This window comes from Chiloscyllium plagiosum, unplaced genomic scaffold (assembly GCF_037043375.1).
Source record: "Chiloscyllium plagiosum isolate Xiang-an unplaced genomic scaffold, Cpla_swu_hap1 HiC_scaffold_33, whole genome shotgun sequence".
Classification (NCBI taxonomy): Eukaryota; Metazoa; Chordata; class Chondrichthyes; order Orectolobiformes; family Hemiscylliidae; genus Chiloscyllium; species Chiloscyllium plagiosum.
Window position 1 is genome coordinate 9526166 of NW_028270171.1, and position 26376 is coordinate 9552541.

The 26376-nt window shown below is 50.3% G+C and overlaps 1 protein-coding gene across 4 annotated transcripts in view; it reads left to right on the top strand.

The window, feature by feature from the left end:
- Positions 1–26376, top strand: part of shank1 (SH3 and multiple ankyrin repeat domains 1) — a 534917-nt gene that overhangs the window by 246348 nt on the left and 262193 nt on the right. For all 4 annotated transcript variants that reach the window (XM_087978262.1, XM_087978261.1, XM_087978264.1 and 1 more), the window contains 3 exons: positions 44–204; positions 14794–14907; positions 20520–20595. In XM_087978262.1, coding sequence (XP_087834388.1) covers positions 44–204; positions 14794–14907; positions 20520–20595 — 351 coding nt within the window. The remainder of the gene's footprint in view (positions 1–43; positions 205–14793; positions 14908–20519; positions 20596–26376) is intronic.

Here is a 26376-nt window from a genome sequence, read left to right on the forward strand (position 1 = left end):
GGGGTGGGGGGGCACTAACTGTGACGTTTCTCCTTGTTCCCAGTTCCGCCGTGCCCAACAAGGAGTACCCTGGGAGTGCGCAGGGCTGGAAGCCGAAACGCAAGCTCTACTCTGCTGTGCCAGGCCGAGTCTTTGTGGTGGTGAAGACATACCAGCCGCAGGGAGAGGATGAAATCCAACTCAACAAGGGCGAGAAAGTGAAAGGTTTGTGCATAAGGGAATGGTAAAGCTTAGCAAAGTATCCCCGTCGTGTAAGGACAGAGGAGCGGGGGGGGGAAGGAGGCCATTCAGCCCTAAAGTTAGTTCTGTCATTAACTCATCTGGGACCTTACTCCATACAGACTTGGGGGAAGGGCGTTGGAAATGCGATAGGTGGAGGGAGGTCAAGGTGAGGGTGTTAGGCCGGAGTGGGGTGGGGGCGGAGAGGTCAGGAAGAAGATTGCGGTGCTGAGTTCGAGGAAGGCAGTGCTGAGTTCGAGGGATTTGACTGAGACAAGGTGGGGGGAGGGGAAATGAGGAAACTGGAGAAATCTGAGTTCATCCCTTGTGTTGGAGGGTTCCTAGGCGGAAGATGAGGCACTCTTCCTCCAACCGTCGTGTTGCCATGGTCTGGTGATGAAGGAGTCCAAGGACCTGCATGTCCTTGGTGGAGTGGGAGGGGGACTTAAAGTGTTAGGCTACAGGGTGGTTGGGTTGGTTGGTCCGGGTGTCCCAGAGGTGTTCTCTGAAACGTTCCGCAAGTAGGTGGCCTGTCTCCCCAATATAGAGGAGGCCACATCGGGTGCAGCGGATGCAATAGATGATGTGTGTGGAGGTGCAGGTGAATTTGTGGTGGATATGGAAGTGTCCCTTGGGGCCTTGGAGGGAAGTAAGGGGGGAGGTGTGGGTGCAAGTTTTGCATTTCTTGCGGTTGCAGGGGAAGGTGCCGGGAGTGGAGGTTGGGTTGGTGGGGGGTGTGGACCTGACGAGGGAGTCACGGAGGGAGTGGTCTTTTCGGAACGCTGATAGGGGAGGGGAGGGAAATATATTCCTGGTGGTGGGGTCCGTTTGGAGGTGGCGGAAATGACGGCAGATGATACGTTGTACATGGAGGTTGGTGGGGTGGTAGGTGAGGACCAGTGGGGTTCTGCCCTGGTGGCGGTTGGAGGGGCGGGGCTCAAGGGCGGAGGAGCGGGAAGTGGAAGAGATGCGGTGGAGGGCATCGTCGACTACGTCTGGCGGGAAATTGCGGTCCTTGAAGAAGGAGGCCATCTGGGTTGTATGGTTTTGGAACTGGTCCTCCTGGGAGCAGATGCGGTGGAGACGAAGGAATTGGGAATATGGGATGGCATTTTTACAGGGGGCAAGGTGGAAGGAGGTGTAGTCTAGGTAGCTGTGGGAGTCGGTTGGTTTATAGTAAATGTCTGTGTCGATTCGGTTGCCCGAGGTAGAAATGGAAAGGTCTAGGAAGGGGAGGGAGGAGTCTGAGACGGTCCAGGTGAATTTGAGGTCGGGGTGGAAGGTGTTGGTAAAGTGGATGAACCGTTCAACGTCCTCGTGGGAGCACGAGGCAGCGCCAATACAGTCATCGATGTAGCGGAGGAAAAGGTTGGGTGTGGTGCCAGTGTAGCTGCGGAAGATGGACTGTTCCACATATCCTACAAAGAGGCAGGCCCATGCGGGTGCCCATGGCTACTCCTTTGATTTGGAGGAAGTGGGAGGATTGGAAAGAGAAGTTGTTCAGGGTGAGGACCAGTTCAGTCAGTCGAAGGAAGGTGTCAGTGGAAGGGTACTGGTTGGTACGGCGGGAAAGGAAGAAGCGGAGGGCTTTAAGTCCTTCGTGATGGGGGATGGAGGTGTACAGGGACTGGATGTCCATGGTGAAGATAAGGCGTTGGGGACCGGGGAAGCGAAAACAATGGAGGAGGTGGAGGGCGTGGGTGGTGTCCCGAACGTAGTTGGGGAGTTCTTGGACTAAGGGGGACAGGACCGTGTCGAGGTATGCAGAAATGAGACCGTGTCGAGGTATGCAGAGATGAGAGATGAATTTAAACTCCATCAGCCATGTGAGTCTGATTTGAACCCACCTCCCTTTCGCCTGAGCCTCTCGGTTGCTATTCCAATAACCGTGTCACTTAATCCCCTTATTGAAAGTCTCCTGAGACTGAAATCAATGGGGCTTTGGGGAAATGTATGAAGAGTGTGGGGTTAAATGGCCTCCTCTTGCTCTTCAGGCAATGTGTACCTTGTCTGGCGTAACTCCTACTATTTTATAGTATCCTCGGTCAGTGTATCCTCGGTCACTGTCGGTAGTCCAGTGGACGGTGTGGGGTTGAGCTTGTGTGACTCAGGAAGCTTTGTGGCCTACCCTCAGGTCCATGCTGAGGGCTGTCTCAGTGAGGCCTACCCAAGAACCCTCAGTACTGTCCCAGGAGTTGGCGGGATGCGGAGGTGCTAGTAATTGTAATGTCTCACTGAGACATCAAGCCGTGTGTGGCGTTGCCTCTTCGGCTGAATAGTTACAAAGAGGTATGGTGTCCCCTGTGTGGTAAGATTTAATGACATGGATTGTTCTTTCAAGAAGGCCAGCACTGGCACGGATAGGCTGAATGGCCCCTTGTTCAGCCTCGGACGGTGATGTGATGTCTGTCTTGGCTTTTGTCCAGAGAAGGTGTATTGCCCCAAACTCTGAGCGCCAGGGGCACTCAGGAGTATGCGGGGAGATGCTGACATAGTTTAATGTTCTTGAGACACTGTTCCAAATCCTACCCAAGGAGCTGGTGTGACTTAATGGAAACATCCAGAAAATAAAGCTGGTTTTAGTCATGGTGACCATGCCAACTATCTGCCTACCCATCTGGTTGACTAATGCCCGAAGAGTGAATAAAATCTTGCCCTTACCTGGTCTGGCCTACATGTGACTCCATACCCATAGCGATGGGTTTGACTATTGACAGTCCTGCTCTGAAATAGTCCTGTGGTGCTTCTCAGTTCAAAGGTCAGTTAGGGGTGGTCAGTTAAATTGGCCCACACCCGATGGAAGTGTTGGACTAATTGGTTGGATTATTGGGATGTGGGAGCAGTTCTTTGTCTCCCTCGCTCTTGAGAAATATCTTCCGGCGTTGGTCTCTGTTGCTGATGGCTCCCGGTGGGAGGCTGATTCTGATGAAGGTGAGTTTGGCCTCGCTATTGACCTTGTTCTATTTCAGTAGCTGGCATGAGCTGAATATGGAGGGTTGGACCACCTATGCCAACACGTGCCACTTCCACGTGACTGCGAGGTGACTCAGTCTGGCTGTGACCTCAGACACCAGTAAGCAGTGCTTGTTTGAACAGTCTTACCCAGCACTCCACGTGAGCAGCTATTTATAACTCTGACCTAGATCTCCATGTTGCACCTGCCATGCTTCCCCAGTGCCCTATGTTCAATCTCTCTCTCTCTCTCTCTCTCTCTCACGCGCTCTCATTGATGTATAAGGGCTGCTGTGATTATGCAAAGCTCCAACTCCATCATTTTTTCTCTTTCCATCACCTTTCCTCACTATCCCCTTTCCTCACTATCCCCTCTCTCCTCCTATCTTTTCCCTGTTCATTCCCCATTTTGTTTTTTTTTTACTTTATCTCTCCCTCTGTGATCTGATCAATCCCATCCTCACTTTCTCAGTCTATTCATGTTTTCTGCCATTTGTCTTTCTCTTCACTCACTTCCGCACTCTATCCCCTTACCTCACTGTCTCCCTCTATCTCCCGTCTCCCTCTCTCCCCTTATCTCCCTCTATCCTTCTATCTCCCCCTCTGTCCCATATCTCCCTCTATCACCCTCTCTCCCATATCTTCCTCTATTCCCTCACCCTCTACCCCTTCTCACCCTCTCTCCCCCTCTTCCTCTGTCCCTCTATCTCCCTCTCTCCCTCTATTCCTCTACCTCCCTCTCTCCCTTATATCTCCCTTCCCCCCATCTCCCTCTCTACCTGTATCTCTCTCTCCCTCTTTCCTACCTCTCCCTCTATTTCCCTCTCTCACCACATCTCCCTCTCTTCCCAACTGTCTAAATCTCCACAAAAACAGAAATCGCTGGACAAACTCAGCAGGTCTGTCAGCATCTGTGGAGGAGAAAGTGAGGTCTGCAGATGCTGGAGATCAAAGTTGAAACTTTATTGCTGGAACAGCACAGCAGGTCAGGCAGCATCCAGGGAACAGGAGATTCGACGTTTCGGGCACAGGCCCTTCTTCAGGAAGGGCCTGTGCCCGAAACGTCGAATCTCCTGTTCCCTGGATGCTGCCTGACCTGCTGTGCTGTTCCAGCAATAAAGCATCTGTGGAGAGAAAGCAGAGTAAATACTTTGAGTCCAGTGACCCTTCTCCAGAACTACTCAGAACCTTTGTTTTATCTCCCATTCTCTGTCTGTCTACCCCCATCTATCTTTCCCCCATTTGTCTATCTCCCCCATCTCTCCCGCTCTCTCCATCTCTCTCTCTCCCTAGCACTGATGCATCCCATCTCTCTCTCTCCAATGCTTTGTCTCCCCTCTTTCTCACTCCATCTCTTTCCCTCCCCATCTCTCTCTCTCTCTTCCCACCATCTCGCTCTCTCACCCTGTCTCTCTCTCTCTCTCTCTCCCACCCCCACTGAATCCACTCTGCCATTTAATGTGATCATGGCTTTAGTTAGATACAGAGTAATGCTCCCTCTACACTCTCCCCATCAACCACACCCAGGGTAGGGACAGCATGGGGTTAGATATAGAGTGAAGTTTATTTTCAAGTATGACTCATCAGGATAGCCCAGGTTTCCTTGAACAGGTTGTCTCCTGATAGTCAGCAGTGTTGCCTACCAGTCTTCAGTGCCGTTTGTCTCCCTGCCTGAGGCAGGGGGTGAGGATGTTTTTGCCCTCTACATTGAACTCTCTATTTCCGAGACTGCAGAGTGCTTCAGACAGCATCTCCCCTTTAAAGCACCCTCACCATCTCCAACCTGCCCCAGCTCCTGGCAGGGCCCGCTAGACACACCCTCCCTTTCAGCTTGGGTGCTAACCCACTGAGTTTTACTGCTCAACAAGGTGGTCTCTCTGTTGGCTGCCTCTGGAAGACTGCCCCCTGGCTTTTGACTCACTGGAGGGGTTGGGGGCGAGGCTGCTCGCAAGGAGCTTTGTGCCCTTGGGCTGGTTCTGATGGCGGTAACGTGCGGCAGCTTCTCTCATGGTTCATTCTGAGGCCCGGATGTCAGCCATCTTGTTCCCAAGCACAATCCCACCATCGTTAAGAGCAACCTCGGGAGAGTTGGTTGGGACGGTTAAAGTTCCCTACTCCTCGGGCCATGGGATCTTTGTGAAGGCATTGCATTTGCGTAGCGCCTTCAGTCAAATGCCTGGGCTCTTAGGCTTTTCGTAGGAATGTGAGCAGACAAAATTTGAGACCAAGGCAAAGAAGGTATTAAAATGGTCAACTAAAAGACTTGGTTCAAGAGATATGTTGTAGGGCACACCTTTAAGGCTAAGAGTAACATAGAGAAGCTCAGGGGGAGAACTCGCGAACTCGTGACTGAAGGCGCAGCGTCTAGGGGTGAGGTGAGAGAAATTAGGGCTGTGTAAGAAATAGCCAGTGGCGGGGTTTCCGAGGCTTGGAGAAGCTGGCAGTGTCTACTGAGCTAGGGAATGGGGAGACAGACCATCTCGTGGTTTTTATATCGCTGGGACCAGGAGGACCGAGAGGGCCTGTAGGTCAGCGGTGATTCAGCCTTGGTATGAGTTTGGATAATGTAGCAGAGTTTTGGAGGACTTCACCTTTGTAGGGATGGTCCACCTGAAAAGGAAGGGGAAAGATTAGGTTGAACGTTTCCTCCCCATGGTACCTTTGACAGTACAGCATCCCCGCTGTGTTACCCAGAAAGCCTGAAGTCCATCGAGTGGGATTTGAACCTATGACCTTCCATCCCAGTACTGTGAAGCCAGCTGTGAAACTGTACAAACGCACTTTGGGAAGGGTCAAAATTCACTCACCAACATGACGCTGCCTTATTGTTTCCCTGAATCCCTACCAGCCTTCAAGTTAAGGTTGTGTTTTGTCAGTTAGGATGGTCTACTGAGGGCAATGAGGATGGATTCTATAGTCCAACGCTTCATAGAAAGCAGCCCAGCACCACCACCACCCACGCCAAGACCCCAATGGTGCAACCCTGAGGCTATGTTGTATTAGTTGGTATTGAAGGCAGGGTTATCAACTCTCCAGAAGCAACCCAGAGACCGCAGGATCTGAAGATTAATCTCCAAGATGCTTTTGCAAAGGCTGTATGGAGAGAGACTGGATCGATGAGGATGACACTCACTAGAATTTAGAAGAATGAGGGGGTAGATCTTATAGAAACTATAAAACTTTAACAGGATCAGACAGGGTAAAATAAAAAGGATGTTCCTGATGATTTGGTCCCTGTTCAGCACTGCTGCCGCACAGTGCCAGGGACCCAGGTTCAGATCCAGCCTCGGGTGACTGTGGAGTTTGCACGTTCTCCCCACGTCTGCGTGGGTTTCCTCCGGGTGCGCTGGTTTCCTCCCACAGTCCAAAAGATGTGCAATTCAGGGTGGACTGGCCACACAAAATTATCTATAGTGTCCAGGGATGTGCAGGCTAGGTGGGTTAGCCATGGGGAATGCAGAGTTTCAGGGATAGGTTAGGAGGCTGGATCTGGGTGGGATGCTGTTTGAAGGGTTGGTGAGGACTCGATGAACTGAATGGCCTGCTTCCACACTGTAGATTCTTTGATTCTGTGACCAGGGAGTCTGAAATCAGGAGTCAATGTTTAAGGATAGGGGATAGGCCATTGAGAACTGGGATGAGGAGAAATTTCTTCCTCCAGAGAGTGGGGAACCTGTGGAATTCTCTGCCACAGAAAGCAGTTGAGGACAAAACATTGAATGTTTACAAGACGGAGTTAGGTATAGCTCTTGGGGCTAAAGGAGAAAGTGGGAACAGAGGATTGAGTTGGATTACCAGCCACAATCAGATCGAATGGCGGGGCAGGCTCAAAGGCCGAAAGGCCTCCCCCTGCTCCTATTCTCGACATGTCTAGTTTTGTTGCCTTTACTGGGGGAAGCAGGGCTCATGGAGGGAATGGTGGGTGTATTTTCAATCTTTTTGTTGACATTATTGGGCTGTGAAGGTTTTGGCGATTGGGATGAGAAGGCCGTGCAACTGATGATAAGGAATCACCCAGTTGGGGGCGAGGGAGTGGGGGAACGGAGGATCTCTCAGCGCTTCCTAATTGGCTGGGAAGGCGAGTGTCAAAAAACCAAATGGCAGGAGAGCGGATTTGGGGCTGGGCAGGAAGGGTGATGTCAAAGGGCATGTGAATCCACCCAGAGGGGGTTGGCAAGGCCCCTTGGAGGAAAGGTGTCGCCCCGTGATCTACAAACCGTGGGTAAATGCTGCCTAGCTCAGGGTGGCGCCATTGGGGCCTTGGCATGTTTGGAGACAGTGGGGGGGCAGGGTGGGTTGGCTACTTTGTGCAAAGCATTGGATTCTACAAGCCATCTTTGCCCTCAGTGTTGGAATAAACCTTCGAGCCTACATCTTCCTGTGTGTAGCAGCCATTAACCCTCGGAGATTGCTATGGCAACATTAACCCTCGGAGATTGCCATGGTAACGCTAGATTCAAACGGCCCAGCACCACCCCCTCCATTGATCCTATCAGCACCGCCTGGTGTAGTTGAAAGAACTCCCCCATCCCCCCCCCCACCCCGGTCCACCTTCAGCAACTCATGTCATCCTGGGGCCTTTTTGTTCAACTGTTGCCATGGGAACCCAGCTCGTGCCAGGTGAGAAGAAGGTCACAATGTGGAGAAATGCTCATTTTGTATTTCAGTTTTCAATTCATGTTCTGGCTGTTTAGTTATCTTCCTTTCCCGAGTGAGTATTTCTCATCCCCTCTGGTAGCCACTCCACCCTCTTGCCAATCTCATTTCTGTCATCCCAGGGTACAGTCTAATATCCCTGTCTCACACTCCGTTCAAAAACACTTGCTCTGTCATTTTATCACCTCCCTTTTCTGTCCATAATTCTCCTCCCTTGCCATCTCTATTGCAGTAAATCCCTTTGCCTTCCATTCTCTACTCTTTTCTGCATTTTGGCTCCAAACACTGAACTAACACAACTCCCTTTTTGTCTACTCCTCCTCCCCACTCCCCGCTGTCTCTTGTCATATCTCTCTCTCTCTTTCTCTTTCTCTCTCCCTCTGTTTTTCTCTCTCTTTCTCGCTTTCTCTCTTTCTCGCTGCGTCTCTCATTCTCTTGCTCTCTCTCTCTCTCTTTTACTCTCTCTTTCTCTAATTCACACTTTCTCTCTCTCTTTTCCTCTTTCATTTTCTCTCCCGCCTTCTCTTTCTCTTCCTCTCTTTCGTTTTCGCTCTCTGTCAGCATCCTCTTTACTCCCATGTTTTGCTCTCTCTTTCTCTCTCTCTCTCACACTTACTCATTCACTTACTCTCTCCGTCTCTGGCACACTTCCGCACTGCGCTGGCATTTTTGATTTGACATGTGCTTTCTGTGTCCCCTTTGTCTTCTGTTTCCCAGTCACTCATCACTGCAACTTTCCTCCCTCCAGCACCTCCTCTGCCTCTTGCCTTCGCTACCCTTCGCACCCCCAACCCCACCTATCTCTCCCCCCTCCTCCCTGACTCTCTCCCTTTCGTCTCTCTCCACCCGCCTTTGTACGATGTGGTTAAGGATGGAGGTGCCCGTGGTGTAATGGGAACATCAGTCACCCAGAGCTTCAGGCCTAGTGGGTTTGAATCCTACAGATGTATCACTCCAGTGGCAGTCAATCAGTGAGGAATGCCCACAAACGATTTATATCCTACCACCCAGATACCGCACACCTACCGCTGCACCTGGAGCCAGTCTTACAGCACAGAAACAGACCCTTCAGCCCAACCCATCCACACCGATCAAGTTCCCCAAATTGAACTAGTCCTGTTTGCCTGCGTTTGGCCCATAACCTCTAAACCTTTTCTATCCACGCACCTGACCAAGTGTTGTCACTGTACCTGCGTCTAACACTTCCTCTCGCAGTTCATTCCACACACGAAGCACAGATGTGCTGCACTGTCAGATATCCTCATCAGTCTTTTCCTCGCCACTCACACCGCCCCCCCCCCTTCCCCACAGGAAAAAAGAAGTGGGTGGCACAGTGGCTGAGTGGTTAGCACTGCTGCCTCACAGCGCCAGGGTCCCAGGTTTGATCCCAGCCTTGGGTGACTGTGTAGAGTTTGCACATTCTTCTCTTGTCTGCGTGTGTTTCCTCCCACAATCCAAAGATGTGCAGGCCAGGTGAATTGGCCGTGCTAAATTGCCCATAGTATTGGGTGCCTTAGTCAGAGGGAAATGGGTGTGGATGGGTTACTCTTTGGAGGGTTGGTGTGGACTTGTTGGGCCAAATGGCCTGTTTCCACACTGTAGGGAATCTAATCCCATCCAGACAGTAAACTAAAGTTCTGCTTGTCTATTCCAATAACTCAATGCATGTTGTACCACTAACTTAAAGAAAGTAGTCCATGGTGGGAGCTGAAAGGGTTATATATATTTTTTAGCATAGGCTTGTTTTCATTGTCTCTTGTGTCTTGCTCCCTCGTGGAGAGTCTCCGGCCAGAGGACACCATCTTAGACAAAGGGGTTGTTCATTTAAGACAGAGATGAGGAAGAATTGTTTTTTAAACCTCTGCAGAATTCTTCACCACAGAGGGCTCTCGAGGCTGGGTCATTCAGCATTTTCAAGGGTGAGCCAGGGAGATTTCGAATCAGGAAGGGAATTGAGGGTTAAAGGCCGGAGAGTGGAATTGAGGGTGATCAGGTCAGTTGTGATCTCACCGAAAGCGGGACAGAAGGGCCTAATTCTGCTGCCGTGTCAAATATATCGATGATGGAGTGGCGATCTGATTGAGGTGTTTGACTGCTGTTCAAAAGGACAGACAGAAATTATTCAACATTTAAAAGGCATTTGGATGGATACATGTATAGGAAAAGTTTGGAGGGATATGGGCCAGGAGCAGGCAGGTAGGGCTAGTTTAGTCTGGGATTATGGTCGGCATGGACTGGTTGGGCCGAAGGGTCTGTTTCCGTGCTGTATGACTATGACTGTATGATCTGGATGGGCTGTGGAGCAATTCTGGAGCAAGGAAGGATGCGCCCTTAACATTAAACCTCTAACATTTGACATTTGACTCAGGGAACAATTCTTCACGTTACAGGGAGTGGAAATCTCTGGAATTCTACCTCCAGAAATGCTTTAGGATTAATTGAAAATTTCAAAATTGAGATTGATGAGGTCAGCCTAATCAGGATTAAGGGACCAAGGTGGGTAGGTGAAGTTAAAATGCACATCAGCCATAATTTAACCAAATAGTGGAACAGGCTAAAGGGGCTCAATGTTCTCATCCTGTTTTGCTGTCCTCACCTCCTACTGAATACCTCTCCTCAGCTCTGCCATTGGAAAGTGGATTGGGTTCCTTTCAGTCCATTGGTGATACATTTTGACTTAGCCTTATCAGGACATGTGCAAGAATGCCAAATTTCAGGTGGTTACAGCAATTTATTTCACAGGAGATTACTGATTGGAGAGCTCAACAGGCTGGGGCTGTTTTCCCTGGAGCGTAGGAGGCTGAGAGGTGACCTTATAGAAGTTCATAAAATCATGCGGGGCATGGATAAGGTAAGCGGACAAGGTTTTTTCCCTCAGGGATGGGGGAGACCAGAACTAGAGGGCATAGGTTTAGGGTGAGAGGAGAAAGATTTAAAAGGGACTTAAGGGGCAACTTTTTCACCCAGAGGGTGGTGTGTGTATGGAATGAGCTGCCAGAGGAAGTGGTGGAGGCTGGTACAATTACAGCATTTAAAAGGCATCTGGAAGGGTTTCAAAGGATATGGACCAAGTGCTGGCAAATGGGACTAGATTGGGTTGGGATATCTGATCGGCGTGGACGAGTTGGGCCGAAGGGTCTGTTTCCGTGCTGTATGGCTCTATGACTATGACTCAGTGGCTGACACTCTCAGGTTTTGAGTTGCAAGGTTGTGAGTTCAAATCACCCACTGGAGGATCCAGCCTGGCTGGCTGTCACGGAGCAGCACTGAGGGATGGCTACACTGTTGGCGATGCTGTCCTCGGGGCCGAGCTGACAGATGTGCAGCCTGTCACCTCAGGCAGATGTGTTCGATTCTCTCAGCCACTGTTTGAAGGAGAAGGAGGAGAGGTCTCCCTCAAACCAACATCTTCAGGAAGGATTATCGAGGTCATTATCATCTAGCTGCCTCTACATTCGTAACACAACGACACTCTCAAAGTGCTTCATTAGTTGTAAAGATTCAAAATGCTCAGGCTGTGAGAGATGCTACATTAGTGCAAGCCCGCTGTCTCATGTCCCTTTGAAATAACTCATGGCATCCCATCACCAATCACCCATTTAGTTACAAATGCATATCCTATGACAATAGCACTGCCTCTCACTGAGTCAGGGGCTCTATATAAAATAGACTCCCTACAGTATGGAAACAGGCCCTTCGGCCCAACAAGTCCACACCAACCCTCCGAAGAGTAACCCACCCAGACCCATTCTCCTACCCTATATTTACCCCTGACTAATGCACCTAACAATACAGGCAATTTACCATTGCCAATTCACCTGGCCTGTACATCTTTGGATTGTGGGAGGAAACTGGAGCACCCGGAGGAAATCCACGCAGACCCGGAGAGAATGTGCAAACTCCACAGTCATCCGAGGCTGGAATCGAACCCAGGTCCCTGGCGCTGTGAGGCAGCAGTGCTAACCACTGAGCCACCGAGATCCCTGACATTCATCCTTATATGTCAGCCAGGACTCCCTGACTGGACCAGATTAACAGCCCCAGTCGGGGAACTCAGATTCTATGAGGTATAGCTGGCTGACCTCATTACAATCACCACATCTTATTCTGTTCCTCTCTGTCTCTCTCTGACTACGTTTTCCCATTGCTCTCTCTCTCTCTCTCTCTCTGAGGAAATTCAGAGATAGCAAGTGCACATGGGTCTTGGGACCCTGACCCCAAGCTGTGGGGTGGAGCTGACCTGCTACTGACTGTTGAGAGCGACAGAGAGATCAGGTGAGGGAACCTCAGTGCTCAGGGATGAGGTGACTGAGTGAGCAGTCCCCAGTGGGAACATGCAACGGGCAAGTGTCATCTGGAAATGTTAGCGTGCTCTCTCTCCATGATACTCCCTGACCCGCTGTGATTCCCAGCATTCTCTGTTTATGTGCAAGAGTCAATATTGGCCTCAATGGAAATGGACTTGGGGATGAGGACAGGGAGGGGTTTGGGGGGTGGGGGGGGGGGGGGGTTGCGGGGTGGTGAGGGAAGAGAAGCTGGTTTTACTATAAAATCCTCTGGCGATAGTGGAGAGTGTCAGAGAGCCACATGAGGTTTGAACTGAGGCTGCCGTCTCCCCTCAACCTTTACTTGGCCATTAAATTGGAGGTGCCGGTTGATTTCAGGAGGATGGGGGTCAGGCGCTCACGGTACCTCGTTCTTCGCGGCCTCTGAGTAAGCTGGAGCTGGCCCTTTCAAATACCCCATGTGACACTCTGTACCTCAGTAAGAGGGAGCTGAAAGGCCATCCCAACTCCAACCTGGACTCAGCGAAGGTGCTGTGTGAGCCGTGACACAAGAATAACTCCACAGCAGCTCTGGTGTGTTCTCCGAACCGGCACAGTGCCTGGAGTGGGGTCCATGCACTGCACAGACGTCATCCGTGCTCTTCAAAGAATGTTTTCCAGGAGGGATGAAAGGAAAACAGACCAAAATAGACTCGACAAAAGAAAAGGACTGTCCAAGCTGGCTGGAGATTTGCGTAACCAGTTTTTTTTTTAAGAGGGGCTCCTGTCTGCAGGAAGCCGTGTGTATAATGCTAACAGCGGGGGTGATGTGCTGAACAAACAGGTTATTTACTGCACTTGTAGGGCAACCAGACAGGAGCGTGAAGTCAGATTCAAGGCGAGCTGTGAATCAAGGGCTTGCAGTCACCTCGTGTATCTCTCAGTATGTTCCATGTACAGCTAAAATAAATTGCCATACTGTTTCTGACGACACAAAAAATGCCCTGTCAGACATCCATGGGCAAACTGACAGGGCAATGGGGCAAACAGCAAGGGAGAGGAACCAGTCAGATTGGTATTTCACAAGGGGCTGCCACTGGCAGCAAGGGATGAATGGTCTCCGTCTGTACACTAAAATTCTGTGATCTTGTTTCTAGCGTGTATTGTTCGTTGATGCAGCTATGGTGGGCTGTTCCATTGTACTCTATGACATGTTGCCTGTTGGCTTGGACGTCAGGGTAGTGTTAGGGCTAGGGTTCAAGGATAGCAGCCACAGTAACCAGGAGATTGTTTCCCCAGCTGGGTAGATGGGTGGGTGAGGCAGGGTCTCAGTTTCTCTTGTCAGATGATGCAGCGCTCTCTCAGGCCATCACTGCCGTCTGCCTGAGCTCTGTGGAGCCAGACTGGATCCTGCAGAATGGGAAACAAGAAGGTTACACAAAGAGCAATGACTCGCACAGAGATAGCTGCCTTCCCATCACCGGTTAGCCTAGTTGGCTGGACAGCATTTCTCCGCAGGGAGTGACAGCAGCAGTGCAGGTTCAATTCCTGCGCCACTCCAGGTCACCATGGATGCTCAACCTCTCTCCTTGCCTCTCAGGCTAAAGAGGAGAAAGTGAGGACTAGAGATCAGAGTCAAAACCTGTGGTGCTGGAAAAGCACAGCCGAGGAGCAGGAGAGTTGCTGTTTCGAGCATAAGCCTTTCATCAGGAATGAGGCTTGTGGGCTGGGGGTGCTGAGAGATAAAAGGGAGGGGCTGGGGTGGGGCTGGGAGGAAGGGAGCTGGGAATGCGATCGGTTCCCATCTATCCGCTCCACCCGTCACTCCGACCTATCACCATTACTCCCCGACTGCATCTACCTATTGCATTCCCAGCTACCTTCCCCCCCTAGCCCAACACTCCCTCCCATTTATCTCTCAGCCCCCTTGGGCCACCCCATCATTCCTGAAGAAGGGCTTATGTCTGAAACGTCGATTCTCCTGCTCCTCGGATGCTGCCTGACCTGCTGTGCTTTTCCAGCACCACACGTTTTGACTTTGACCCTCAGGTTAAACCCACCACCAATTCTGTGTGTGTGTCTCTCTCTCTCTCTCTAATTAGCGAGGGCTACTACAGCAATTTTGACTTTTTACACTAACTAAACAGCTTCAGGACATAGAGACACTCTTTCTGTGAATGCTAAAATAACTTGAGGATATCGCAAGAGAATTTTGGATGCTGGAGGAAGGGTCACTGGACCCTGAAACGTTAACTCTGATTTCTCTCCCCAGAGCCTGCCAGATCCTGCTGAGCTTTTCCAGCAATTTCTGTTTTTGTTTCTGAATTGCAGCATCTGCGGTTCTTCTGCTGTTATTTTGAGGGTCTCACTGACTGGGCCAGTATTTATGACCCACCCTTTGAAAAGGTGATGATGAGTCACCTCCAACACCTATCCAATCCATGCGGTGTAGTTAGGGAGGGAGTTCAGGAATTTGACCCAGCAACAGTGAGGGAACGACGATATATTTCCACGTCAGGACGGTGAGTGGCTCGGAGGGGAACTTGCAGGGGGTGGTGTTCCCATGTATCTGCTGCCCCTTGTCCCCCTCGATGGACGTGGTTGAGGGTTTGGAAGGTGCTGCCTGAGGATCTTTGGTTCAATTCCAAAGTGCTAGGATTTCCATTTTCTATCTGACCTTTCTACCTTTGACCTTTCACAGTGCTCAGCGTAGGGGAAGGAGGATTCTGGGAGGGCACTGTCAAAGGTCGGACGGGCTGGTTCCCTGCAGAGAACGTGGAGGAGATCCCGAACAAACCTCAGGACAGCAAACATGGTAAGACGCCCAGGAAACAACCAAGTAGTCAACTGCTTTTTAATGTGAACGCTTACTTCGTTGACTTGTTGTGAAAGTTTTGGTCTGACTGTGTTAATACTGGTTCTATATATTTTATTCATTTTGTCCCCATCAAACACTCCCAGGACAAGGACAGCACAGGGTCAGATACAGTGTAAAGCTACCTCTACACTGTCCCCATCAAACACTCCCACGACAGAGATAGTACAAGGTTAGATATAGTATAGAGCTCACTCTACACCATTCCCGTCAAACACTCCCAGGATAGGGACAGCACTGTGTCAAATATAGAGTAAAGCTCTCTCTACATTGTCCCCATCAAAGTTCCCATGCCAGAGATAGCACAGGGTTAGATACAGAGTAAAACTCCTTCCATACTGTCCCCATTAAACACTCCCAGGACAGGGACAGCACAGGGGTAGATACAGAGTAAAGGTAGGGGAAGGAGGATTCTGGGAGGGCACTGTCAAAGGTCGGTCAAAGATACTGTCCCCATTAAACATTCCCAGGACAGGTGCAGCATGGGGCTAGATGCATAGTAAAACTAACTCTACACTGACTTGCTCAAATGGAAGTAGGTCACTCACCTGGAATCATGCCAGAAAGATCACAAGTAAAAAATCTGAAGCTGAGGAATCAGAATCATACAGGACAGAAGATTCCATTTGGTCCATTGAGTCTAACCTAACACAAATACACTGTTACCTACACTGGCCACACTAGGCTCATAGCTTTGAGTGTTACAACACTTCAAGGGCTCATCCTAATATTTTTTAAATGTTGGAGGGTTTCCCAACTCTACAACCCAGTCAAGCAGCGCGTTCTAGACCCCTACCACCCTCTGGGGGAGGAAGGTTTTCCTCAACTCCCCTTCTAAACCAGAGGGAGCAACTGCTTCCTATCCACGTTCCTCACAATCGTACACATTGCAATCAGTTCCACCCACTGCCTCCCCGACCAGCCCCCTCTGCTCAAGAGAAAACATCCCAGGCTTATCCAGCTTCCCTTCATCACCGGCCATAGGGATATTTCACCTGAGGGGAGTGGGTGGGATGTGGTGCTGTTCACCTGGGATTTGATGAACCCAATGGCCTCCCTTTGGTCTGAAATACAAGGGACATAACAATGGAGCCAGAGAAGACCATTCTGCCCATCGAGTCCATTGCACAGGAACAGGAGGAGGCTAGTCCACCATGGGCAGAAACAGGAGGAGGCCATTCTGCCCATCATACCCATTGGACAGAAACAGGAGGAGGCCATTCTGCCCATCATACCCATTGGACAGAAACAGGAGCAGGCCATTCCGCCAATGTAACCATTGGACAGTAATAGGAGGTGGCCATTCTGCCCATCATACCCATTGGACAGAAACAGGAGGAGGCCATTCCGCCCATCTAACCCATTGGACAGAAACAGGAGGAGGCCATTCCGCCCATCTAACCCATTGGACAGAAACAGGAGGAGGCCATTCCGCCCATCTAACCCATTGGACAGTAATAGGAGGTGGCCATTCTGCCCATCATACCCATTGGACAGAAACAGGAGGAGGCCATTCCGCCCATCATACCCATTGGACAGAAACAGGAGGAGGCCATTCCGCACATTGGGCCTAATGCACAGGAACAGGAGGAGGCCATTCTGCCCATCAAACCTATTGTGCAAGAACAGAAGGAGGCCTTTCCGCCCATCGAACCCATTGCACAGGAACAGGAGGAGGCCATTCCGCCCATTGAACCTATTGGACTGGAACAGGAGGAGGCCATTCCGCCCATTGAACCTATTGGACTGGAACAGGAGGAGGCCATTCCGCCCATTGAACCTATTGGACTGGAACAGGAGGAGGCCATTCCGCCCATTGAACCTATTGGACAGGAACAGGAGGAGGCCATTCCGCCCATTGAACCCATTGCACAGGAACAGGAGGAGGCCATTCCGCCCATTGAACCTATTGACAGGAACAGGAGGAGGCCATTCCGCCCATTGAACCTATTGGACAGGAACAGGAGGAGGCCATTCCGCCCATTGAACCTATTGGACAGGAACAGGAGGAGGCCATTCCGCCCATTGAACCTATTGGACAGGAACAGGAGGAGGCCATTCCGCCCATTGAACCTATTGGACAGGAACAGGAGGAGGCCATTCCGCCCATTGAACCTATTGGACTGGAACAGGAGGAGGCCATTCCGCCCATTGAACCTATTGGACAGGAACAGGAGGAGGCCAATCCGCCCATTGAACCTATTGGACAGGAACAGGAGGAGGCATTCTGCCCATCGAACCCATTGCACAGGAACAGGAGGAGGCCATTCCACCCATCGAACCTATTGGACAGGAACAGGAGGAGGCCATTCCGCCCCCTCAGTCGATTGTGCTCTAAGTTGGTAGATCTGCGAGCGAACTCCTTACACCCACCTCAGCCTCCTGTTGCTAAATGCCTTTGGTGAAGGCCTCATGGTAATATCACTGGGACTGGTAATCCAGGACCCCCGGACTCTGGGGTGTTGGCTTCCAATCCCAGCATGGCTGACGGTGGAATTTGAATTCAATTTTATAAAAACCTGGAATTATGAGTCTGAAGTTGAGCCTGAATCCATTGTTGGGAACATCCCTCTGGTTCACTCATGTCGTTTAGGGAAGGAAATCTGCCGTCTGGTCTACATGTGACTCCGGAACCACAACAACGTGGTTGACTCTTAACTGCCCTCTGGGTAATTAGGGATGGGCAATAAATGCTGGGCCTAGCCAGCAATACTCTCTCCTGTGAATTAATCTAAAAAAAATAATTTAACAATTGAAGTATTACCAATTGTTATTGAGGATAGAGAGTTCCAAATCTTGACACAGCAGAGGGTGGGACTAGGTACTTCCTCATTCCACTCCTGAAGGGGGTCATTTTCAGAATGTGCCCTTTGTCACTACCCACCCCTACTCCCCACAACCCATGGGAGTAATGTCTCTCTGTTAACCCTGTCAGTTCCCCAAAACCACAACTAAATCACACTGTAACCTGCTATAATGAAGAGAATATAACCCAGATTTCTGTCCACGTACCATGCCCCCTCGTAATTTAAACTTTGGACCTCAGGTCTCCTTCTGGCAAATCTACATCCTATTCCGTGCAAGAATAGGACACCCTTCCTTAAGAATCATGCTTCAACCTACACACAGTTCAGACTTAGGGACAGTGTAGGGATGAAGCTGGGTCTGGGGTCTCTGAGAATCTTCCCAGTAACTTAACCTACCCCACAACGAGAGAAGATGGAGCTGGGGCTAACTTGATTGTTGTCATGACCTCAGAGGGTCCCTATTTAAGCTGCATAATTTTAAATAGAGGGCTTTCACTGCAGCAGTGAATGCTGGGATAGCTGGGTCTCCATTGCAGTTGCTTGTCTTCTCCAACATGAGAAAGCAAATCAGACAACCCAGGGGCCAAAGGCAAAATGAAGGAGAGAGACAAGAGAAAGAGTTGGTGAGAGTTGGAGGGGAGAATTGCACGAAAACCACTTGATTTTCCACTATCTGCAGCTTGTTGTATTTTGTTTATACATCTTTCCTTGTAGCAGACTGCCATCCAGTGGCCTTTTCGAGAATTGACAGAGACTGGGAGGTTGGGGATTGAAGTCTCTCTGTCTTATGGACTGAGGTTTGGAGCTGAGATGGAGGCAGAGGAAGTGGCGGGGGCAGAGGTGGCGTGTGTTTACACTCTCGTCTCCGGAGACCTTCCCCTGTGGCACCAGGATTAGCCACCCCACTCCAAAGGGACTCGAAACCAGTTCAGGCCCCACACTGCCTCCCCTTCACAAGGATACATTTCCTGCTTTGGAGCCCCCCACTCTTTAACCCCTGAGTGGCCAATGGGCCTGAAGTCTCCGTGTCCTGAAGGTGTGGCTGCAGGAGGTTAAAGGCCATAACCTTGACCAAAGAGGGCAGCAGCATGGCTCAGTAGTTCGCACTACTGCCTCACAATGCTAGGGACCCAGGTTCGATTCTCCCCTTGGGCAACTGTCTGTGTGGAGTTTGCACATTCTCCCCGTGTCTGCGTGGGTTTCCTCTGGTTTCCTCCCACAGTCCAAAGATGTGCAGGTTAGGGTGGATTGGCCATGGGAAATTGCCCATATGTTCAGGGATGTGCAGGCTGGGTGGGTTAGCCATGGGAAATGCAGGATGGGTTTGGGTCGGATGTTCTTCAGAGGGTTGATGCAGATTCAATGGGCTGAATGGCCTCTTTCTGCTGACAGCTTCCCCCTTCCATCCCAATGGTGCTGCCTGTCCCAGCTCCCTTACTTTGAGGGTTTCTCTCCAGGATGCCCACAGTTGGCTCAGAGTTCAGGTACCTCCCCCAGCCCGTACCCAGCTCAGCAGCACCCCCATCTCCCAGGAGGAGGCTGCTGGCCTGGGGTAACCCACCGACCGGGCCTCCTGTTAGCCACATTGTCCTCAACGGAATGGTCACCAGGAGATGGCTTTCACCATTGACCACCTTTGGGAAGATATTGAGTGGCATACCCCTTACCCCCTGGTTTTGCACCCCCATTCCCCCACCACAACTGCATTCCCGTTCAGAGATTGAACCGGGCACTGGGGATTCCAACCCAACTGGAACAATCCAACCCTGGACGTGCTCGATGCCTCTTTCAAGGGTTGTATAGAACACCACCCTTATTCTGCAGCTGGAACTGGGTGCCACTGGGCAGTTTTGCCCCATCGGTCACACTGAATGTGGAGCTGGCCAAACCTTTCCCTGGGGGTGACCCCGTACTTTCAGGCCCCAGATTTCACGTGAATCCGGAGAGCAAATTCCCTGTGGGAAAATGAGGCTGGAAGATTAGAAATGAGAGTTGGTTGCCATAAGACCATAAGGTACTGGAACAGAATGAGGCCATTTGGCCCATCAAGTTTGCTCTGCAGTTCAGTGATGGCTGATATGTTTCTCAACCCCATCCTCTTGACTTTCCACTTCAACCCTCAACCCCCTCACTCATGAAGAACCGATCTATCTCTGTCTTCAATACACTCCACAGCCTTCCACAACAATGAGTTCCACTGATCAACCATCCTCCCCGTTCTCAGTTGTAGTGGCTGTCCCTTCACTCTGAGGCTGAGCCCTCGGGTCCCAGTCTCTCCTGCTGGTGGAAACATCTTCCCCACGCCCGTTCTGTCCAGGCCCCCCAGCATCCTGTTGGGTGGGGAATTGGGCGGTGGTTTCAGTTGAGTGATACAGGTGAGATATGTGTGTAGACCACGGTCTTTCTTTCCAAGAAAGGTACCCGGCCCCGCGTCAGGCTTTTCAACCGGAGGGAGAAGGCTTTGGAGTGCACAGGGCCGGGGGCCGCGATGGGAGAAAAGATGTAGGGGGCCCTCACGGCTGTCGGTGCTTTGTCTGATCTCCATGGCAACCCCGGCCAATCCCCTGAGCTTGTGAGGGCCTGTCCTGTGAGGAGAAAGTGAGGTCTGCAGACGCTGGAGATCAAAGCTGAAACTTTATTGCTGGAACAGCACAGCAGGTCAGTGACCCTGCTGTGTGTGTGGAGGTGGAGGGGGGATTGGAGACGTCCTGGTTTAAAATATGCGTTTCTCTTCTTCCCGAGCAGAGAGTCGGACTGAGAAAGCCAAGAGGTTGTTCCGGCACTACACCGTGGGTTCCTACGACAGCTTCGATGCCCCGAGGTAAGAACTACATTCACCGATTGGCTCCTGGGTGCGATTTGAGGGGGGGTGGGGGGCAGGTGCACGTGAGTGAGCACAGGGGCTAGCAGCCCCCACCTCCACGGCAATGGCGTCTGTCACAAGGGTTCGGTTGGCATCCCGAAAACGCACTCTCCTTTCATTTGCCCCACGTGCCAAGTATGTGGACGTCGTGAGTTGGAGAGGGGGGAGGTGTTCCTGAGACCTCACCTTGCGGCCTCCGAAACAGATTTGGATCATTGTCGGATCAGGAAGAGGGCGTAAGGTGGTAAGGCAGGGGTCACGAGGTCGATGGCTGCGGCAGAGAGCCAACCTCAGCACGATGGGCCGATGGACCTGCACTGTAAACAGTCTCGCAGAATGCTGTGGGTAGTACAGTGGCTCAGTGGTTAGCACTGCTGCCTCACAACGCCAGGGACTCAGGTTCGATTCCAGCCTCAGGCAACTGTCTGTGTGGAGTTTGCACATTCTCCCCGTGTCCTCCCACAGTCCTGCAATATTCAGGTTAGGGTGGATTAGCTAAATTGCCCATGGTGTCCAGGGTTGCGTAGGTTAGCCATGGATGTTACAGGGATAGGGTAGGGAGATGGTTCTGGGTGGGATGATCGTCTGCGAGTTGATGTGGACTTGTTGGGTCGAATTGCCTGGTTCCATACTATCGGGATTCTATCCTATTCTCAGCAGGTCTGGCTACATCAGTGGGGAGAGAGAGAAAAACAGAGTCAATGTTTCAGGATCTGCTGCAGTTCCGAAGAAGGGTCACCGGACTCGAAACGCTACCCCTGTTTCTCTCTCTCTCTACAGATGCTGCCAGACCTGCTGAGTTTCTCCAGCAATTCTCTGTGCCTCTTGCCGTTCTGCATTGTCTGGCCTCGGGGATTGAAGAAGCCCTGTGAAAGAGGATGTTTGTGTTTTCCCAGTTCTGTAACCCGGGGTTGGGCTGTGGATTTGAAGGAATTGGCTGTGTTGAAATTGAATTTCTCACGGGACCGCACATTCAAAGGATTTAATTGGCTGTGAAGCACTTTGGGACATCCTGAGGTCATGAAAGGTGCTATATAAATGCAGGCCTTTTCTTTACAAACAGGTAACCAGTTCAGAGAGCAGGATGTCTTTTACTCCCATCAATTCACTCTAGTTTTTAAGCAGCATGTCGTTCAGTAGAGAGGGAAAGGTTCGAGAGAGATGGGGAGGGGGATAGGAAGACTGGGGAGGGGGTGGGAGAGGGAGAGAGAGAGAGAGAGAGTTGGGGAAAGAGACTGGAAGAGGGAGAAAGGGAGAGAGGGAGACAGAGAAGAGATAGAGACAGGAAGAGAGAGAGAGACAAGGAGAGAGAGATGACAAGAAAAGGAGAGAAACATGGTGATCACCTGATGAAGGAGCGTCGCTCCGAAAGCTAGTGTGCTTCCAATTAAACCTGTTGGACTATAACCTGGTGTTGTGTGATTTTTAAATATGTATGTAGAGAGAGAGAGAGACATGAGGGGGAAGCAGAGAGGGATAAGGAGAGAGATAGGAAGAAAGGAGGAAAGAAAGAGAGAGACACACAGGGAGAGAGGGAAAGAGAGACATGGAAGTAGACAGAGAGAGATGGGAATAGAGAGGGATGGGGATGGAGAAAGAGACAGGGGTGTGAGACAAGGGGATAGAGACGGTGACAGAGAGAGAGAAATGGAGAGAGAGGGAGAGAGAGATGGGGACAAAGAGAGAGGGAGACAGAGAAAGATGGGGTGAGAGATGAAAAGAAAGCGAGAGATGAGTGGAGAGAGAGTGAGACAGAGAGAGAGGGAGAGAAAGAGACAGAGAGAGAGATACAGTCTGTGAGAGACAGGGAAGGAAAGGGAAAGAGAAAGACAAGGAGAGAAAGAGATGGAGAGGGAGATGGGGAGAGAAAGTGAGAGACTGGGAGAGGAAGAGATAGAGATATGGGAGGGAGAGAGAGATAGGGAGAAAGGAACAAAGCAAAAGGGACAGATATAGACAAGGAGAGAGATTGAGAGGGAAAGAGAGATGAACAGAGATGGGGTCTCAAGGAGAATGAGAGTGAGAAAGAAGAGAAGGCTACACATGTGAAGGAGCTGCCTCCTGGTGAATGTCCATAAGATTGAAGAGAGCTGTCTGCCTCTCTGGTAGTAGTTATAATAACTGCTGCTTCCAGGGCTACCAACCATCTTATATTTTTATGGAACCAGCATGTAATTTTTCGATTTGTTCCCCATGTTGGGTTCCCGGGGCTCTTTGGAAAGGGTTCGGAGCATTGAGAGAGCAGTACTGGAAGTGGCAATGACCGCGTTAAGGGAGTACACTGACAGAAAGCTGCTCCCTTTTTGTAATATTGTCAGGGCCTAGTTTTGTGTTTGGAGCCTGCCTGGGCCCGAGGCTGCTGTGTGGACCCTGTGCCCTTGAAGCTGTAGAATCGCCCCAATCTACCACCTTCCCTCCTCCACACCCGCCAAGTCGAGGGCCCTCACTTTACTTCCTCAGAGTCGGTGATCCTGCCTCATTCAGATGTGATGAACATGAGTCAGTGTGAGATGGGAGTCTGTAGATGGCAGTATGAGACAGGCAGCCAGAACTCAAATTCACATGAGGCACCATCTGTGGAAAACCAGCCCAGTGTTTCAAACAAAATCAACTCAAACCATGCTCCATTTAACACCCCACATCCGAGACTCTAACCGACATTCCGGACAGGACAGTGAGCGCACCAGATATTAAAGGTCAGGTGGCTGACTGAACAAAATGGTTTCCATCTGGGGCCTTCACTTCTGGGTCTAAAGAGAGAGAGAGAGAGACGGCTGCGAAAATGGTCAGGGTTTGAGTTTCTGCTGTTGTAACTTCACTAAAACCCCAACTGTGATGGAAATAGGGCTCCCTACCCTCCAGGATTGACCCATCTCGAGGATTGACCTCCCTACCTTGAAGATTAGCCACCCAACTGCAGGAATCAAAGGTCAATCTCCAGGACACTGCTATGTGCTACGCTAGAGTTAAAAAACAATCACATGGGGGCATTATGTCTCTTTTCATCAGTTTCTTTGAATGCTGCTCTTCCCGAGAAGTGGAAATGTGGAAACTGAAGGGGAAGTGGATTGTTTTGTACCCCATTGGGTGATGAGAGTCTTTTTGCCGTCCTGTCAGTTTGGGGGAGGGGGGAGGTCAGTGCAGCATAATGATGGTGGTCTTGGCTGATGATTGGTCGGTCAGAGCAATGAAACCTTTATATAACTGAAGCAGTTTACTGAAGGGGTGGTGGTCCTAATGGTATCAATGATCGACTATGAATCCAGAGGCCTAAATAATGGGGACCTGGACTCGATTACTCCAGGAAATTTAGTAACAAATTTGCGATTAAGAGTCTAATGATGACCATGAATCCATTGCCAATTCTTGGAAAAGCCCATCTGGTTTACTAATGTCCTTCAGGGAAGGAAACGGCTGTTCACACCAGCATGTGACTCCAGACCCACAGCACTCTTAACCACCTTCTGGACAATGAGGAATGGTCAATCAATGCTGGCCTCGCCACAATAGACAATTTGTAATTACCCAGTCTTTTGGAATTAAACTCTCATCGCTGGCGTCCTTGTTCATGGATTGATATCCTGGTACCTGGTGCACAAAGAACTCCTGGGTTTCAAAATGTGAAGATGGGCCTTTGTTCAGGACCTTATCATAGCTCCCTCTGAAGATGTTTTAAGGTGGAAGCTGATATTGGGAGTAAATCTCCATTACCCCAGGGTTTGGGTCGCTCCTTGCCTTGAGATTCTATCACCAAAGCTAGGTTTGAAGTATTGATCCAAATGTTGTGCTGCTATTTGCTAAAGTGGACATTGATCTTGCATTTTCATAGCCACATCCTTTCTCCCCATTGTTAGGAGACATGGTGGTGTCCAGATGATGTCAACGGTCTACTGACACCCCACCTTAAATTCAATCAAACTGACAGCCAGTCTCAGTAATGGCAAGCGTGGAATTATCGTCAATTATCACAAAATTTTTCAGAATCGTCAATGTCCTTCAGGGAAGGAAATCTGTCGTCCTTACCCAGTCTAGCCTACATGTGACTCCAAACCCACAGCAATGTGGTCAACTCTTAACTGCCCTCTGAAACAAAGCTGCTCAGCTCAAGGGCAATTCGGGATGAATAACAAATGGGGCACGGATAGGATAAATAGACAAAGTCTTTTCCCTGGGGTGGCAGAGTCCGAAACTAGAGGGCATAGGTTTAGGGTGAGAGAGGAAAGATATAAAAGAGACCTAAGGGGCAACTTTTTCATGGAAAGGGTGGTATGTGTATGGAATGAGCTGCCAGAGGATGTGGTGGAGGCTGGTACAGTTGCAACATTAAAAAGGCACCTGGATGGGTATATGAATAGGAAGGGTTTGGAGGGAAATGGCTTGGGTGCTGACAGGTGGGACTAGATTGGGTTGGGATATCTGGACAAGTTGGACCGAAGGGTCTATTTCCGTGCTGTACATCTCTATGACTCTATGTCATGAGAGAATAAAAGAAACAGAAAGGGTGAAAGAGGTCCCCAGGATGTTGCCTGGATTGGAACATATCAGCTATAAGGAGAGGTTGGATAAACGGGGAGTGTGTTCAGGTGGAGGCTGAGAGGCGACCTGATCGAAGTGTGTAAGATGTGGAGAGGCTTGGATAGGGTGGATCGTCAGGGTCTTTTTCCCACAGTGGAGATGTCAAATACAAGGAGCTATTGGTTTAAGGTGAAAGGGGGAAGTTTAAAGGACAAAGTGTAGCTGTGCCTACATCCACCACTTCCTCTGGAAGTTCATTCCAGATACCAACCACTCTCTGCGTAAGATAACGTTTCCCCTCATGTCCTTGTTGAATCTTTCTCCTCTCAGTTTAAAATAGTTTTGAACTCCCCCACCCTCGGGAAAAGACCTTTGCTATTCACCTTATTTATGCCCCTCAATGGTTTTAAAAACCTCTCTATGGCCACACCTCGGCCTCCTAACCTCCAGTGAAATGGATAAGTACATGGATAGGAGGGAGATGGGCCAAAAGCAGGCAGGTGGGTCTAGTTTAGTCAGGGAGCATGGTTGGGGTGGACTGGTTAGACCCAAGAGTCTATTTCCATGCTGTATGACCCTCTGACTCTATGTGCAAGGCAGGTATTTTACACAGAGGGTGATTGTTGGCTGTCATGTGCTGCGTGGGGAGATGATAAACGCAGATACAATAGCAATGTTTAAGAGACATTTAGACAGACGCTTGAACAACCAGGGAATAGAGGTACATGGACCAAGTGCAGGTAGATGGGGTTAGTTTAGAATGGCATCATGGTCAGCACAGGGATGGTGGGTCGAAGGGCCTGCTGTACTGTTTTATAATTTAACTCCAGGCTATCATTCGAGACTCCTGGGTTCAAATCCCATCATGGCAGAAGGTTCTGGAATGCCTAATGGTGATCATGTAACTACAGCAGGTTAAAAATCCATCTGGTGCCCTGTAGGGAAGGAAATTTGCCATCCTAAATTCAGTAAATCCCTCTCTATATCTCTTAGCCTCTCACCTTACTTTCCCACAGTCCCTGACCAAGGCTTTAATTACCCGTGCCCCAAAAGTCTCCTTCTTTGTCTTAGTGTTCAAATTGGGTTTGACTTCCATCGAGGACCTTCAGATATGTTACCACATCAAAGGTGCTGTGTACCTCCACGGTGATGTGCTCATGGTTACAGCACTGCCAGGCTGACAAGGAACTGGCTGGGATCGGGGTGTAGTCGATGGTGAGGCTG